Raw genomic sequence first — 16,983 nt, forward strand, 5'->3', positions numbered from 1 at the left:
AATGCATTTACAGTAAATCCACAAAAATCTAGGGATGAATGTTGGTACACAAATATCATGTTTGTAGGCTATGTCACAATATAGACACCCAGATTAAACACACTTAATGTCAAATAAAAAAACAACATCATAGATCTTAGATCTTGATCCTTTGCTGGAATCCCATATACACTGTTACCTAGAAAGTTGGAATATATTCTTTTTTTTTAGACACATTCCTCTTTTTATTCCTATTATAAAGGTTAGTTGTGATTTAATTTTTGCAGTGATATGTTTGGAAGACATTGATCAATAGGGTTTTGCAAAAATACAGACTTAACAAGAATAAATCGCATTGTCACAATCATTTCATGAGTAGAGGTAAAAATAAATATTTGATTCGACTTTATGGCCGGGCAACAGCGTATGTCTCCTCCAATCTGGCAACCCTGGACTGAACCCGCCTTACCTCCCAGAAAATGTAAAATGTTTGTTGAAAAAGTGATCTATACGTGTAAAAACAGACATTTTACAGGTAAATTCCATTGTAATATTATTTACGAACAGACTTGAACACAAGAGGTTTATAAACACGTGTTGTTATGGCGCGCTGTCCATGGTGCTGGAGGGGGTTAAACTCAGCTGCATTGGTTAAAGGGAACATCAGAAATGCAGTTATGATACTGCATAAATAATTTTAATCATGTACTTTTCTATGAAAGTAGTATTATAGTAACATTATGCAAATAGTTAAAGTAATAGCTACAGACAAAATTTCAGAGTTATGAATATTTTTTTAGTGCAGACGACTGGATCATCCATCTACTGCGGCCACAGTCAGAGCAAGTTACCTGACCCAATATGGCCGCCTGTGAGTTACTTCTGCGCATAGTCCGATCTAACCCCTTGTCGAAAACAACTCTGCCTTGTAATGTTACATTATTATTTCATAGCATGGTGAATGTGCAGGTCACAACTTGTCCACCAGAGCGTTTTGACGTTGTTGGATTGTGTATTTGATGGGTTTTGACGGACAGGGGAGCTGTACCATTCACCTCCATTGTGTTCGCTGAGCAGCTAGCGTCTCTGCCCCGCAGATCTCAAAACAACATGCACCGATAATTAAAGCAGAAGTAAGCGATCCGGTCGTTTTGGCTAATGCTGCATTCCAGGCAGGCTTTTGAAACCGTAAATTACAGCTTCAAGTCACAACTTACGACTTTGTAGCGTTCCAGGCAACCCACTCGTGTTTTTCGAGTCGGAAAAACACGAGTTACGGGCTGCCTTGAACGCACCATAACAGTCCTCGTCCCTACGTCACCACATTCACGGCGTCCCTTGGCTGCACACACAGCCCTGCATGTCGTTCTCTCTCCTCATTGGATAAAAACTGTAGGATACGAGAAATGTTTTCTCCTCGGCTCAGAGCAGAGCAGAGGGACTGAGAGACCCGTGTTTCAGACCAAACACTCTATGTAAGTGATTGCTGTCGGAAGATATAACTATTTAAGACTTATATTAAAGCAGATATCAGTGGAATGTTTTTGTTAATATAAGTCCTAAATAGTCCTATTTTCCGTCAGCAATCACTTACATGAAGTATTTCAGCCTAAACACGAGTCTCTCCGTCACTCTGCTCTGCTGTAACCCAGGGAGAAAATTTTCCTTGTGGGATACAAGTGTTATCCAATGAGGAGAGAGAACGGCATGAAGGGCTGTGTGTGCAGCCAAGGGATGCGCGTGAATGTGGTGACGTAGCACGAGGACCAATTGATGCCTGACAAGGGCGGGGGCTGCTAACTCATGGTGCGTTCAAAGAAACTCGTACTTTGTGTTTTTCCTTCCTGTGAAGTCATACCAGTTCGATCTGGTACGTGTTCACGGGTCGGAAGTTACGAGTGGCCGTTATAGGGAACTTTCACAGACAACAGGATGGTAAAAACACGAGCTACGGGTTACCTGGAACGCTACCAAGTCGTAGTTGTGACTTGAAGCTGTAACTTACGGTTTCAAAAGCCTGCCTTGAACGCAGCATTAGCCGAAACGGCCGTGAAGCTGATATCTGCTTTAACACAAATATATCACTTACTTCTGCTTTAAAACTAATGAACATACTGCTACGACTATAGAGATTATGGCGATAGGCGAATTTGCCAAAAATGTTGATCTATCCCTTTAAAATCTTTGTTTTGTTTTTGTTGTGATTGTGAATGTATCGCGCAACCACCCGCATGCACCGTCCACGTGGGAAACGACCAAACGACGAGGCGGCGGCACGTGGTTGCCATGGTTGCCCAGAGCGAGGTGGGCGTTACCCTGGTGACACGTCAGGCGCGATAGCCAATCAGCGCCGAGGGCTGATGTTGTGTACACAGACCGCGGGCGCAGGCAGGAACAACACAGACCACCGCACAGACCGCGGAGCCTCTGTGTTGTAAAGGTAGGAGCGGCTGCCACCGTCGAAGTGACCGTGAACACCACAACCACCCAGGCTGAAGTTGTTAAAAGATGTTTAATTTGTTTATCCAAGACACAGCGAGGAAGAGAGGAGCCATGTCGCTAACTGCTAAGCTAAAGTTACTAGCACGTCTTGACTGTAAATGTAAACAACAGTGGAGTTAGCAAAGAAAGAAAGAGAGAGCTGTGTGAACACGTGAGCAGGCCTAGTAAATGTACAGTAAAATAGTTTGTCGCTGTGGTGAAGAATTAAAATATTGTTCAGGAAAAAAAATAGCTGCGTTGACACAGAGCAGAAAAAAAAATGCTACCAGGACGATAGAAACTCTCCAGTAACTGGGAATGAGACGGTGCCGTGAACGCATCACGTTAGCAGACAGTGAAGGTGCCTATAATAAGTTTTACTCATGTAAAGGTAAGGATCAAAGTAGGTCAGTTAAAATGCACACATTTTAAAGGGGGGAGGAAGAGAGTAAAAATAAAAATATTATTCAGATTCAGATGTTTTATTCATGTACTAAGAAAAATATGATACACAAGAAGTTATGAAGTTTATATCACTCAGATGTACAAGTAGGCTACATAGATTGTGAAGAGCTTGAGTTGAGGGGGTGCTCCACAATATGCATACATTTATTAAAAAGAGACAGTAAATAAATAACAATACTAAAACCTATCTAAAGGTTTAAAGGGAAGTTAAAAGAGTCCAGACCAGCTTACAAGGCCGCAACGAGAGTCCATTGTCCATTTGGATTGATTAACTGTTAGGTTGGTTTATTTAGTAGTCTGGCAGCTTGGGGGAAAAAACAGTTTTTCAGCCAGTTGACAAACAGATCATGTACATGAGAGGAAACCCCAAAGAAGCAAGAATGCTTATAGATAGTTGACCCAAGCTAGTTTGCTAGTGTAATGAATGGCTAATAAGCAGACATCAATAAAGCAAGAACTTGTATAACCTGTGTACAACAGATAACTACAAAGATTCACTTGTAGGTTGTACTTTATAGCTCACACCTTACTAAAGCTAGTACTGACTAATACTTATCTTATCAATGGTGAAAACACTGTAATCTTATAATATATGAATCTTGGTTGTATAATGACCTTACTTCTTAAGACAAAATTGCCTTTCAGACAAAAACAAAAGAAGGTTGTTTGTCAGGAGCACTTTGAGGAAAGCTGTCCAGCAGAGCAGCCCTCCTGGTCCTCTGGGACTTCACTGACCCCACAGGTGGGTCAACATCCCGCCAGAGAAAATGCATCTGAGCACGGTGGCTGAAGACTTGACTGAGCATGAAGAACAGCCACCTGTAACAAAGGGCCATGATCGCAGATCAGTACCTAAAGGTGAGTTAGTCATCGCCCCTGGGCAGAAGCTGCTAGTGTGATATAGGAATGACATCAGACTCATTGTGCTTTTTGTCTTTCTTTAGGAGAAGCTGCAAAAAGACCAGAATCTGTGGACAAACCAAGCTCTGAAAACTTGTCTGTGGAGCCAAAACGAAACCAGGAGGAGGCACCGCACAGACCAAAGAAGAAGTACGACTGTGCGACCTGTGGAAGAGCGTTCGGCGACAACTCGGCTCTGAAGCGACACCTTGTTATTCACTCAGGAAAAAGACCGTTCAAATGTTTCATATGTGGAAGAGGATTCACTCAGAGTGGAAACCTGAAAACACACATGAAAGTTCACAGAGGTCAGAAGCAACAGAGTGACACCCTTTTCTTTCTAATACACGTTTATGCTCATGTGTTTTTCAGTAAAATCTTCTTACCTTTATTTAAATGGTAATTTGTAGTAGATTTTCTTTCTCCATTTTTACTTTTGTTTGGAAATTGTTTTTGATATATAATATTCAACCGTGTTTTTACGTCTTTTACTTCTGTTTCAAATGCTGGTGTGACTGCGTCTAGTGTTTTGTTTGTTTATTTTTACAGGAGAGTTACCGAATTGGACATTAGTTGAAGAGAAGAGCCGCCCTGCAGAGTCTCCTGTGACAGTTCATGTGTGTGGAGAGTGCGGGATGGACTTCCCTGAGAAACATCAGCTGGAGGAGCACAGGGAGAGTCACAAAAAGCCTTACGCTTGTTCTGACTGTACCAAGACGTTCAAAACCGAAAGCTATTTCAAACTTCATAAGCGTATTCACTCTGGAGAGTCTCCGTTCCTCTGTTCGGAGTGCGGAAAGAGCTGCGTCACCGCAAGTTCGTTGAAAAAACACGAGTTGACGCACACGGGAGAAAAGAACTTCCACTGTGACCAGTGTGGGAGGGCGTTTTCACAGTCGTCCCACCTCAACATGCATCTCCAGACTCACACCGGCGAGCGGCCTCATCTCTGCTCCATCTGCGGTAAAAGTTACTCCAAGGCAGGTTGTCTGAAAGTTCACCTGCGGGTTCACACCGGAGAGAAACCGTATGCTTGTGACAAATGTGGCAAGTGCTTCTATTACATTCAAGGTTATCAAGCGCATGTGAAGATCCACAACAAGAAGCCGAAAGTGCGAACAAAACCTCTGGGGAGACCAAAACAGCAGCTCTAAGTAACACCCTGCCCTTAGACCTTTAGATAATGTCACCTGGAATCTAAATGGACATAGAAGGAAAAAGGAAATTTATCTATAACCATGTGAAATTAAACATCTTTCATTATAGAAATGTAATTGGCCAAACAACATGGTAGGAATTATGTGTACTCGTACAGCATATGGTGTACAGTCTGTGCTGTTGTTACTTGTATTGGATTAATAACAGTAAAGTAGTAATAAATCACTATATTGTGAATTATTGTTATTTATTGTATTATTTATCATAAAATGTTATTATTGAATTGAGTATAACACCTGTTAGATGTCAGAAAACAGAGTGTTATACCAGTCCAATGCAGAGACGCATCCAATATCAGTTATTCATTCCAATTTATTTATGTTTTACTCGACTACAGCTATTGTATACCTTTAGTTAAGAGTCACTTCATATATTCAGATTATCAGTGTTTATAAATAAAACAATAAATTATGATATTAGAGATTAAGCAAAAGCTTATCTAGTCCCGCCCCCGTTATCCACAGAATACATTATCTTCATCATAGTATTTTTTTTTTTTTTTTTTTTTTTTTACATTATAATAGTATATATTGATTTTTTATTTCACTAAAACTAGTATGTATGTATATGCATAATAATAGAGATAATGCACCAGTAGTAGTAGTAGTAGCAGAGAGAGAGACGTAAGGATTTTGGAAGTAGTAGCAGTACTACAGTAGTAGTTTAATTTGGTCATATGTGCACATATAGTGAAAATCAACAATCAGTCAAACAATCATCATTGGCCTTATTACAATCTAATTTATGAGTCTATAATTATGGCATATGACGAAAAAGATGTAGGCTGAAGCTATTGAGTTTGTACCAGCCTTCCCATTAATCCTATTCATGTTTAACTATTTACATTTAACCAAAAAAACAAGAAAGATGCCAAACTGCTTATCAAGGTCAAAACATATATATTTAATAGCCCAATAAACAATTAATAAATAAATAAAAAAGAAAAGAAAAGATGCTATGTTCAGTACATTACTGTCCAACGTACAGGAATCTCCAAAATTAATAGAAAAAATTAAAAGACAGCGAAACATGTGATTCAACCCTGTGTGTAGCTTTCAAGCAATGTGAATTATAGCTGACGTGAATAAGTGTTATACTTGTGTATTTTCTATATTGAACATTATTTATTTGATTTCACCTAGGTGCACGCCGGGGGGCTTTTATTGTGGTAAAAGAAGAGCTGAACCGGAAGTTCCGACGCTGCTGCTGTAGTGAGTGTGTCTGTGTGTATATTGCTAGCAGCTAAAAAGGCTAGACAGGTTATCATCAGACATATACCCAAACGCTCATTTAACTTCAACTCCCAAGTTGTTTGACATTAAACCAGGCGGGGCGGGTTGAGCACGTTGAGCCTGAAAATGAGAGAGAAATAGAAAACATTGTGCAGTCGTTTCAAAATAAACTTCAGAAGCGCGACTTCTTCTGCTGCTTCTTCTTATTACCTGAGGGAGAAAATCTGAGGTTGGTCAAAATGTCTATTGTCTGTTGTTAGCTAGCCTCCTAAGTTAGCCAGTGTATTATACGATATGCGAGGGCATGACATTTGCAGGAAAAAATAAATAAATACAAATATTATCACTGCTATTATTTTCACACCGGACTCGATGGTGAAACGTGCGCGATAATTGTTGCAGCAGCTTTTTTTAAAGGGAGGGAGGGAGCAGTGGCTGCTGGTCGTTAGCTGATGGCTAAGATAACCAGAGCTAGTAGTGAAACGCCATGTCTCTGTCTGTGTGTGTGTGTGTGGCTAGCTGGCTAATAACACTGTCTCTGAGGTGGCCCGTTGACCAGACACAGCACTAGCACGGCACGGCACGGCACGACTGAGACTCATCCAGAGGTGAAATAATAACTATAATACAGATGTTTGCTGCTGCTGCACAGTTGTTGTCGCTTGCACTGCTGCTGTCATCGTGTCTTTTCATTGATAAAATATAGTTACCAACAGGTTAGCTTGTGAATGCTGTTGACAAAGTTAAAGGAGAAATAATAACGAAAAAGCATGAAGGGAAAAAAACTAAACAACCGGTTCTTCTTGGCTAACGCTGCTGAGCTACCTAGCTGTGGCTGTGCAGCTCTGTGCAGAATAAGATGCACGACAAAGGTGCAGGTTTGAAACCTACTTTGAAAGCACTGCTGGGGATTGTTTTTGACAGTAGTAGTAAACCCTATATTTAATATGCAATATCACTGCAGCAGCTGCTTTGCTTGTTGTGTGTCTTTATATAAATTGTAAAAGACACCTCATCATCCCTGCAGCTGTATAAAGGCCCAGCCAGGTTCAACCCCCCCAAGTCAGTCACAACAACAAAGCATCCGCCCTGCTGAAGTGTCCTTGAGCAGTCAGACAATGGCTGTCTTCCAGGGTGGAGGCACTGACCCCCTCCCACCCCGCTGTGTAGAAAGGGGTCAAGTGACAACTATACCCCTCTCTGTCTCCCCCCTTCTTCTCCCCCCTCTCCCCGTAGAGATTTGCAGCTGGAGACTTATGAATAAAACACATAAAATCAGCCTCAGTCACTGAATAAACTCCCTGATGTTATTATTTTCATAACCACAAAATGACAACACACACTCCAGCTGCAAATAACACTGTCATTATAGATTAGTCTGAGGTTTATTTTCTCGATTAATAGTGATAATGTTACTATAATTTACCCCAAAATGATGCATTCAAATTACTAGTTTTATGTGACCAAAACATCAGTTGTAAATCTACAAGCTGCACCACTGCTGTTTGGACGGTTTAGCATAAAATTGTAGTGTTGGGAGTAAATTGTAACCCGAGACACTTGATGGATATGTTTCAGTGTATTATACTAACACACTGTTCGTACTTACTGCACCTCGTATAAGGCTGGATGTTATCCCAAAGAAAGCATTGTTATTATATTGAGAGTTTTTAAATGTTACAGATGTAAATTTTGATTTTATTGTAGGGATCCACCCCACTATACTTTATTTATAATGTTGTGTTATGACTATTCCTGCAGATTGGATATTGCACACTGAATTTTGTCATATATTTCAGTTAGTCAGCCTTAACCTCATGAATACAATGTGTATGTGTAATGTAGATTAGTGTTAAAGGGATAGTTCAACATTTTGGCAAATTGGCCCATTGCCATAATCCCTATAGTCATAGCAGTACGAGACAGAGTTGTTTTCTAGGTAAATGCAGAGACTGCTTGCTGAAAAACTGCCCCCAACAGGAACGCATATCAGCGGTTTTGCATGAATTTAGCTCTAAAACAACTCTGTCTCATAATGTTCTGTTATTATCTCATAGCGTGGTGAATGTGCAGGTCACAACTTGTCCACCAGAGCGTTTTGGAGTTGTTGGATTGTGTATTTGATGAGTTTGATGAGGGAAACCAAGAAATCCCATTAGCCTCCGTAGCGTAGCTCTGAGCAGCTCGCCGCTCTGCTCCGCCGTTCTAAAAATAGCTTGCACCAACAATTAAAGGTGACGAACCTACTGCTATGACTATAGGGATTATGGCAATGGGCCAATTTACCAAAATGTTGAACTATCCCTTTAACCCTATTATGCATGCATTGTGCAAGCCACAACAGCAGGCCGAGAGAAGCTTTTGTCATGTTTCTTTCTCTGTAAATATTCAGTCACTTGCTGTAAACGTCATATTTATGGAGTGTTTGTTTACTGATCCGTGATTGTTCACCTCCACTAGGTTTTTATGTTTGAGACATGGGCTCTGAAAACCCTGACGACTTCGGACCAGCCGTGCTCCTCGCCGAGGAAGACCAGCAAGAAATCGGAGGTCTGATCAACTCTGATGGGGAGGAAGTCGATTTCTCGGATCTCAGTGAGTAAAATAAAAATGTAATTGTATATAACACAATGGATGACAGGAAAAGTTGTGTCTCCTGTTCGTTGTATTTGTATCTGATAATAGTCTTGTAATGAATTCTTACATCATGCAAACTGATATTTATGAGTTGTTGATATTAGATGTTGATGTTTTGTAGTTAGTGGTGGCATTTATGTGAAGTAATGGAAGATACATGGTCATATAATATAAATTATGAGAAAAAACAATATAATATGATGTTTTTACGATACATCACAGTAAAATATAGAGAAAATGAGGGTAACTGGATGTGGCTGTAGATGCCTGAGGGTGTTTCAGTTTCTCAATCACCGACTGGTTTTGGAGACCCAGGTCTTTAACCTCTGTGGGCTCGTTATTAACGGCGCTTGTCACTTAAGTCATGGATGAACGAGTATGTGCTGTTACTGGAAACACTGTCATTTGTCATGTGTTAGAGAGCCATGATTGGCTGTTGTTAGGGTCTGTTTTTCATGCTATGGGTGAAGGAAGGTAGAGTGAAGGCAAGCGTGCTACAAACACAAAGTTTAGATGTTGCACACATACAGGACGATCTAGTGTTAGTGTTTTAGTATTAATCAAATCTAATTGAAGAGGCAGCATAAGCGTCCAGGGACATCTCACACTTTTGCATTAGATTAGTCTGTAAATATGTCCAGGTACCTGAATGCACCATGTCTCCAAACATATTTAAGACTAGAGCTATAGTGATCCTACTTTTTCCTCTCTTGATACTAGTTCAAAATACTAAATTAATCGTACTGGCGAGTGCTCTTTTTCTTTCTCAGATTATCTGGTTTATTTATTTTTCCACGAGAAGCTTGAATGTTTATAAACTATTAAAAATGTTATCGTAATCTGTACCGACTTTGGTTATGATATGCAGGAAGTTATCGGCCATCAGTATCGGTGGCAAAAAAAGAGTTATTGTGCATCCCTAGTTCCTTCTATGCTGTGTCTTAAAGGGATAGTTCAACATTTTAGGCAAATTGGCCCATTGCCATAATCCCCATAGTTTTAGCAGTAGGTTCGTTACCTTTAATTGTCGGTGCAAGCTATTTTTAAAACGGCGGAGCAGAGCCGTGAGCTGCTCAGGGTTATGGGATTTCTTGGTTTCCCTCATCAAACTCATCAAATACACAATCCAACAACTCCAAAACGGTCTGGTGGACAAGTTGTGACCTGCACATTCACCACGCTATGAAATGATAACAGAACGTTACCAGACAGAGTTGTTTTAGAGGCAAATTCATGCAAAACCGCTGATGCATGTTCCTGTTGGGGGCAGTTTTTCGGCAAGCAGTCTCTGAATTTACCTCCAAAACAACTCTGTCTCGTAACGTTCTGTTATTATCTCATAGTGTGGTGAATGTGCAGGTCACAACTTGTTCACAAGAGCGTTTTGGAGTTGTTGGATTGTGTATTTGATGAGTTTGATGAGGGAATCCAAGAAATCCCATTATCCTCCGTAGCGTAGCTCTGAGCAGCTCGCGGCTCTGCCCCGCCGTTCTAAAAATAGCTTGCACCGACAATTAAAGGTAACGAACCTACTGCTATGACTATAGGGATTATGGCAATAGGCCAATTTGCCAAAATGTTGAACTATCCCTTTTAAATAAAATATTTCCTTTGTCTTTGTGTTGACACAGGAGAGAGCGTCGCCCCTGGTATCGGACTAGCGGAGGTTCCCTCAAAGACGTTCGATCAGACGGAGAATGAGAAGCCGCCGTCTCTCCACAGCTGCTCCGTTTGCGGCAAAGACTTCCCCTACGCCTCCAAGCTCCAGCGCCACCTACGCACTCACTCGGGGGAGCGGCCTTTCCCCTGCTCCATGTGCGAGAAGCGGTTTCCAGAGAAGGGGCTCCTCATGATCCACGAGAGGGTCCACACCGGGGAGAAGCCGTTCCCGTGCACTTTCTGCGAGAAACGCTTCGCCAGTCAGGGCGAGCTCCGGCTGCACCGGCGGACGCACACCGGGGAGCGGCCGTACCACTGCTCCATCTGTCTGAAGAGCTTCTCGCGCCACTGGCACCTGAAAACGCACTTAGAGGCGATGCACTCGGAGGTCGTCGCCGGCTTCACCAGGAAGAAGTTCCCGTGCTCGGACTGCGATAAGAGCTGTAACTCGGCGGCGGAGCTGAGAGACCACCAGAGGACTCACACCGGGGAGAGGCCCTACCAGTGCTCTTTCTGCGACAAGCGCTTCGCCTTGTCGGGAACGCTGGTGAGGCACGAGCGGCTGCACACCGGCATCACGCCGTACCACTGCTCGGACTGCGGGAAGACGTTCGCGCAGCAGTGGACGCTGACGACGCACATGCGCACGCACACCGGAGAAAAACCGTACAGCTGCACGCAGTGCGATAAGTCGTTCGTGGCTCCCGGAGAGCTGAGGCGACACACGAGGATTCACACCGGAGAGAAGCCGTACACCTGCGCCGACTGCGGGAGGCACTTCTCGCTGGCGGGAACTCTGAGGAACCACAAGCGGTCGTGCACGCAGAACAAAAACGGACCGGTCACAGCAGCAGGTGTCGTCTCAGACCCGGCTCAAGCTCCGGTCGGCGAATCGTCCCAACGAGACCTGACCAACGACGTCGCCTCAGAGGTAGAGACAGTAAACAGCCGTGGCCAACGGTTTTGAGAATGACACAACAAGGCAAGGCAAGGAGGAGAAGGAGGGAGGAGGAGAGGAGGGGAAAGGAGAGGGCTCTGTGTAACCAGATGTGTCCCCAGCAGTCTAAGCCTATAGCAGTGTAGCTGTAAAATGGTTCAGAGCTACCTGAACCAGCCCTAACTAAAAGCCCTGTCATAGAGGAAGGTCTTAAGCCTAGACCTAAATGTAGTTAGAGTGTCTGCCTCTTTGACCCATGGAGAGAGCTGGTTCCACAGTAAAGGAGCCCGGTAACTGAAGGCTCTACCTCCCAGTCTGTTTTAGAGATACTGGGAGTCACTAACAGACCTGCGTTCTGGGAGCAGAGTGCTCTGGTAGGACAGTAAGGAATGATTAGTTCTTTCAGATAGGTTGGAGCTTTATCATTAAGAGCCTTATAAGTCAGCAGAAGGATTTTGAAGTCTATTCTAAATCCTACAGGAAGCCAGTGGAGAGAAGCTAAGGTGGGAGAGATGTGCTCTCTCTTCCTAACTCCTGTCAAAACTCTCGCTGCGGCATTCTGGACCAGCTGGAGACTCTTTAGAGAGTTTTTTGGACATCCTGACAGGAGAGAGTTGCAGTAGTCTAGCCTAGAAGTGATAAATGCATGTACTAGTTTCTCAGCATCGCTCGTAGTCCTAGTCACATGTTTTATGTGGGAGCTGAATGAAAGGTCTTGGTCAAAAATGACTCCAAGGTTCCTCGCAGTTGTACTCGGGGTCAGGGTGATGCCATCTAGAGTAGCGATCTGATTAGAGAACGTGTCCCTGAGATGTTTAGGTCCAAACACGATGACCTCAGTTTTATCTGAATTCAGTAGCAAGAAGTTAGAGGACATCCAGGATCTAATGTCTTTCAGGCAGTCTTGCAGATTGATGAGGCGGCTTCTGTCATCTGACTTGTTAGGGCTTCTGCATTAGTAGGAGGTGGCTGGAGGAGAGTGGTTGAGTTGTGTTTTCGTCTCTTTTCAATAGAAACCAGGCAGGTGTTTGATGCCTCGTATTATGGGCTGGGACCCTGTTTGTACTGTTGATGAAGTTTGGTGCTGTTCTGAGCATTATTTGTGGCTATGAGTTGACTTTTTTGATCGCGGTTGGCTCGTGGAGGAATCGACAGCAGTGTATTGCTATCGTACGGTCTGTGCTGAAGTTGCCACAACTAGAGAAGTTTGCGGTCGGCAAATGTGATCTCTCGAGGCGGTGTCTTACTCAGTGTCATAGTGTGTTAGACCATGGGTTAAACTTACGCCGGAATATCCCTTTAATTTCATTTTCATGGCATATCTGATCACTCTTTATAGCATTTTAGAGTATATGCAAAGTGGCATCATAAAAACTGAGGCAGCAGACCTTGTGAAAATTAATATTTGTGTCATTCTCTCATTCTTTTGGCCACAGATGTAAAAAGCAATTTCAATGTGGAATCTGTGTTTTTCTTTCCTTATATACATGTAGCTCTTTAACCCTCCTAACATAGGTGCTGTGTCTATTTCTTCTTATGCAAATGTTTTCCTAGGTGTCTGGGAGACAGAGTTCGCCCAGTTCAGATGAACCTCGTTCTTCAGACGATCTTGAAGCAGCTCCGTGTGAAATCAACCAGAGACAGCCGGAGGAGCGGCGGGAGGAAACCACCTCAAGTCCACAAATGAATGTAATAGTAAAAGAGGAGGAAGAAGAGGAGCCGTTGTGTGGTACATGAACATGAATGAGATCCCAAATTTGCACAGTACCAGTCAGAGGTTTGGATACACAAACTTATGTCTGGTGCTGTAAATAGCAAAAAAAAACAAACAAACATGAAAACCTCTAATGATGATTTAAACTGTGATGTGTGGTTTCCCTCTGCAGAAGACGCTCCTGAGCAGCCGTCCACAGGAGAGGATTGTACCACGCCAGAAGAGATTGAAGAGCAGCAGCAGCAGCAGCGGAAGGAGGAAGAGAAAAGCAGCACAGAAATTAGGATTACAGTGAAGGAGGAAGACGAGGAACCTGTCGACTGTAAGGAAATATATTAAAACAAGTGCAGATATCACTCAACACTAGGCCTGCGATGACGATCAAGTTTGCATATTAACCGTACAGTTCCTGTGTATTTCTGGACACGACTCCATCCGCTGTAGTTCATACACCAGGCCTGTAGTGGCGCTGTCACACTGCCACACACATAAAATACACCAAAAACAGAGAAGAAGAGTGAAAAGCTAAGCTTGTGTTCTGTAGTCCAAACCATAGACTGTAAAAAATATGGACGTAGCGTCCGTGACGTCACCCATTGGTTTTGGGGAGTCGTTTTTGTGACTCAAATATGGCGGCCTGAACAGCGCCATGTTGGATTGGCCGGCCGAGAACCCGCCCACTGGCCTCGAAGCAGCTGTCCACGGAGCTGCTCGGACCTGTCACTCAACGTTTCCTCGCCCTAATTGGCGAGAATTTTAAACCTAATAATAGTAAAACGGTAGAGTTAAAAAACAATTCGCTCCCCTCAGAGTGTGTGCGGGGGTAGAAACTATCGATTGAGACCAAAAAACATGATGGCACCAGGCTTTGATCATGTTTATTGAGGATGTAAAGTCGGCGATTTTAACATGGGGGTCTATGGAGACATGCTGCTTTCTGACACCAGCCCCCAGAGGAAGCCGAGGGGATTGCAGTTTTTTAAACGTGGAAGTGAGCTTCACTTCTCAGACCGACAACTGCCCCCTTGGTCCAAACATCATAAGTCGACTAAACACGAGAAGTGGCGCCAGAACAAAGACCCCCATTGTTGCCACTGACGTGTTTCAGACGTGGTATCTGTCCGAGGGACCCAACGGAAGTCCGCTGTTCAAAAAATGTTTAAACAAGGAGCGCTTCGTGGATTCATTTCTCAACAAGAGGTGCTCTTTGGAGAGAGATATAAAACCAGAGAAAAACTCTTAAGGCCCTCTCCTTAAAGGGATAGTTCAACATTTTGTCAAATTGGCCCATTGCCATAATCCCTATAGTCATAGCAGTAGGTTCGTTACCTTTAATTGTCGGTGCAAGCTGTTTTTAGAACGGCGGAGCAGAGCCGTGAGCTGCTCAGAGCTACGCTACGGAGGCTCATGGGATTTCTTGGTTTCCCTCATCAAATACACAATCCAACAACTCCAAAACGCTCTTATGGACACGTTGTGACCTGCACCACGCTATGAAATAATAACAGAATGTTACGAGACAGAGTTGTGTTAGAGGTAAATTCATGCAAAACCGCTGATGCATGTTGCCTTCAGGGACATGCATCAGTGGTTTTGCAGGTTTTTTCAGGGACAGTTTTCCGGCAAGGTCTCGGTATTTGCCTCTAAAACAACTCAGTCTGGTAACGTTCTGTTATGATCTCATAGCGTGGTGAATGTGCAGGTCACAACTTGTCCATGAGAGCGATTTGTTGGTTGTTTTGAGTATTGTTTGTACACAGGAAACTCGTCTTTATGAACAAGATTGTTACTATTCAGCATTACAGTTCACACATCATTCAAGATTGATGAAATGAACAGATACTGAATTGTGTCCATCTCTCCATTTCTGTTCCCAGTGAGCGGAGAGGATCCCGACCGCGTGGCCGACAGTCCTCCGTTATCGCAAGAGCAGGAACAGTTCAACAATAATCTGACCAAGAGCTCGTACTGCTGTGGGCTCTGCGGTAGAGACTGCCACAAGATGTCCGCGCTGCAAATCCACATGCGGATTCACTCGGGGGAGAAACCCTATCAGTGCTCTCTGTGTGGGAAGCAGTTCACGCAGAAAGGTCAACTCAAAGGTCACCAGAAGGTCCACACCGGAGAGAAACCCTTCTCCTGTCCGGACTGCGGGAAGAGCTTCGCCCACTCGGGGGCCATGAACAGACACCGGCTCACGCACACGGGCGAGCGGCCCTACCACTGCTCCGTGTGCGACCGGAGCTTCAACCAGTCCGGCCGCTTGAGGGAACACGAGAAAATCCACTTCGGGGAGAAGTTTGACTGTCCCGAGTGCGAAAAGAGTTTCACGCGAGCGTCGAGCCTCAAGAACCATTTCAGGCTGCACACGGGAGAGAGGCCGTACGGCTGCGATGTCTGCGGGAGAGGGTTCAGCCGCTCGCAAAGCCTGAGGCTCCACAAACGAAAACACGAGCTGATTGAGACTGAGGAGGAGTCGGCGTTCAACGAGAAGAACGACGAGTTCTCACAGAGCGACGACAACTCTCCAATTAATATGTGTATAACAGACAAAAACATCCTATAATGTATTTATATGAACCACACAGATTCGTGCCAGTAGTGCTACAGCAGTGCAAGGTTTGTAGGCAGTAGAACGTGAACTGAAAGTGAGACGTAAGCGACTACCTCTGTGAATAGACTGTATTAAAACTTTATGTGGCGGTTCACCCAAAAAAGTATTAAAAAATAAAATATTTAACTCCCACAAAGGTGCAGCCAAATTTACACACAAACCCACTGATGTCCTGCAACTAACTAACAGAGTTTCAAACCAAACAACAACAACAGAAACAAAAAAAATTTGCTAAACTTTTGTAAAATCTTGGAAACTGATTATATGATAAATTTTAAAGGCCATATTTGCTCTTATTTATCACTCTTTCCTATGTTAGTTGCATTGGAATATCATAGTATTTAAGGTAGCGCAAAATGACTTACCGGTATATAAGGTTTGTGATTTCACTTTGTCCATGCAGTATTTTTCATTCCAACTAATTGTGTTTGTGGAAAATTGGATTGAAGAAGAATTATGTTTTTGTATCAGACGGTTACTGTGGCCAATGAGCAGTCAGGTGAAACTGGAATTCATTTTTTTTTTCAGGGGAGGGGGGTTGTACCCAGAAATGAAACCACGAAGGATCATGATTTTCATCAGGTGTTTGCCAAAACCATTTTGCCTTAGTTGGTGATTACATTTTTTATGTCTGTTTTGTACAGTATACTGTAGTTATTCAACAACCAAACCATGAAGCAGGTTCACCTGGTTGAAACAACTCTTTAAGGCCAAGTAACTGTTGTGAATTAAAGGAATTCAACCTTTAAGGCTGTGATACGAAAAGGGTGGAAAGTATCGCCCAGTGCTGCCTCTTGTCTAAATGTATGGGACATGTTATACTGAACAATAAAAGTCAGAAGTACTAAAATTTGTGTGGGGATCTCTGTCTGCAGGAGTTGGTGTAAGAGAGGTATCTATCTATCTATCTATCTATCTATCTATCTATCTATCTATCTATCTATCTATCTATCTATCTATCTATCTATCTATCTATCTATCTATCTATCTATCTATCTATCTATCTATCTATCTATCTAGTATAAGTATTTGAATAATTTAAAAGTATTGTGTAATTTGTGTGGTTCACACTATTAAAAGGGATTGATGGTCCAAACTTGGAAAAGGTAACATTATGGTTAATTAAAAAAGTGGTTTGAGCATTAAA

The 16,983-nt window shown here is 43.0% G+C and overlaps 2 protein-coding genes across 5 annotated transcripts; both read left to right on the top strand.

Moving 5' to 3' along the window:
• The first annotated feature begins 2,358 nt into the window (after positions 1 to 2,358).
• Positions 2,359 to 5,220, top strand: LOC310986070 (uncharacterized protein). Of its 4 annotated transcripts, none has more exons than XM_083971823.1 (4): positions 2,359 to 2,419; positions 3,571 to 3,783; positions 3,870 to 4,133; positions 4,375 to 5,220. In XM_083971823.1, exons 2-4 carry the CDS (start codon positions 3,693 to 3,695, stop codon positions 4,977 to 4,979), a joined length of 960 nt encoding a protein of 319 aa, XP_083827949.1. In that variant the 5' UTR covers positions 2,359 to 2,419; positions 3,571 to 3,692; the 3' UTR covers positions 4,980 to 5,220. The 4 variants fall into 4 exon arrangements, with proteins under 4 accessions (XP_083827949.1, XP_083827948.1, XP_083827951.1 ...); XM_083971824.1 differs by having other exon boundaries at positions 2,372 to 2,419; positions 3,599 to 3,783; XM_083971822.1 differs by having other exon boundaries at positions 2,363 to 3,783.
• A 1,047-nt stretch (positions 5,221 to 6,267) lies between these two features.
• On the top strand, positions 6,268 to 16,603 carry LOC310987173 (uncharacterized protein). Its single transcript, XM_083973365.1, has 6 exons — positions 6,268 to 6,504; positions 8,736 to 8,870; positions 10,544 to 11,502; positions 13,063 to 13,237; positions 13,395 to 13,544; positions 15,100 to 16,603. The coding sequence occupies exons 2-6, from the start codon at positions 8,753 to 8,755 to the stop codon at positions 15,786 to 15,788; spliced, it is 2,091 nt and encodes a 696-aa protein (XP_083829491.1). The 5' UTR covers positions 6,268 to 6,504; positions 8,736 to 8,752; the 3' UTR covers positions 15,789 to 16,603.
• Positions 16,604 to 16,983: the final 380 nt, after the last annotated feature.

Source organism: Trachurus trachurus (genome assembly GCF_905171665.1).
Source record: "Trachurus trachurus genome assembly, chromosome: 1".
NCBI classification, from domain to species: domain Eukaryota; kingdom Metazoa; phylum Chordata; class Actinopteri; order Carangiformes; family Carangidae; genus Trachurus; species Trachurus trachurus.

What these genes read in the sequence shown, in the direction of transcription:
- LOC310986070 (XM_083971823.1), top strand. Translation starts at nt 3,693, where the DNA reads ATGCATCTGAGCACGGTGGCTGAAGACTTGACTGAGCATGAAGAACAG. An exon ending in TCGCAGATCAGTACCTAAAG is followed by an intron (nt 3,784 to 3,869) that starts GTGAGTTAGTCA and finishes GTCTTTCTTTAG; the next exon opens with GAGAAGCTGCAAAAAGACCA. An exon ending in ACACATGAAAGTTCACAGAG is followed by an intron (nt 4,134 to 4,374) that starts GTCAGAAGCAAC and finishes TTATTTTTACAG; the next exon opens with GAGAGTTACCGAATTGGACA.
- LOC310987173 (XM_083973365.1), top strand. Translation starts at nt 8,753, where the DNA reads ATGGGCTCTGAAAACCCTGACGACTTCGGACCAGCCGTGCTCCTCGCC. An exon ending in CCAACGACGTCGCCTCAGAG is followed by an intron (nt 11,503 to 13,062) that starts GTAGAGACAGTA and finishes ATGTTTTCCTAG; the next exon opens with GTGTCTGGGAGACAGAGTTC. An exon ending in AGAAGAGGAGCCGTTGTGTG is followed by an intron (nt 13,238 to 13,394) that starts GTACATGAACAT and finishes TTCCCTCTGCAG; the next exon opens with AAGACGCTCCTGAGCAGCCG.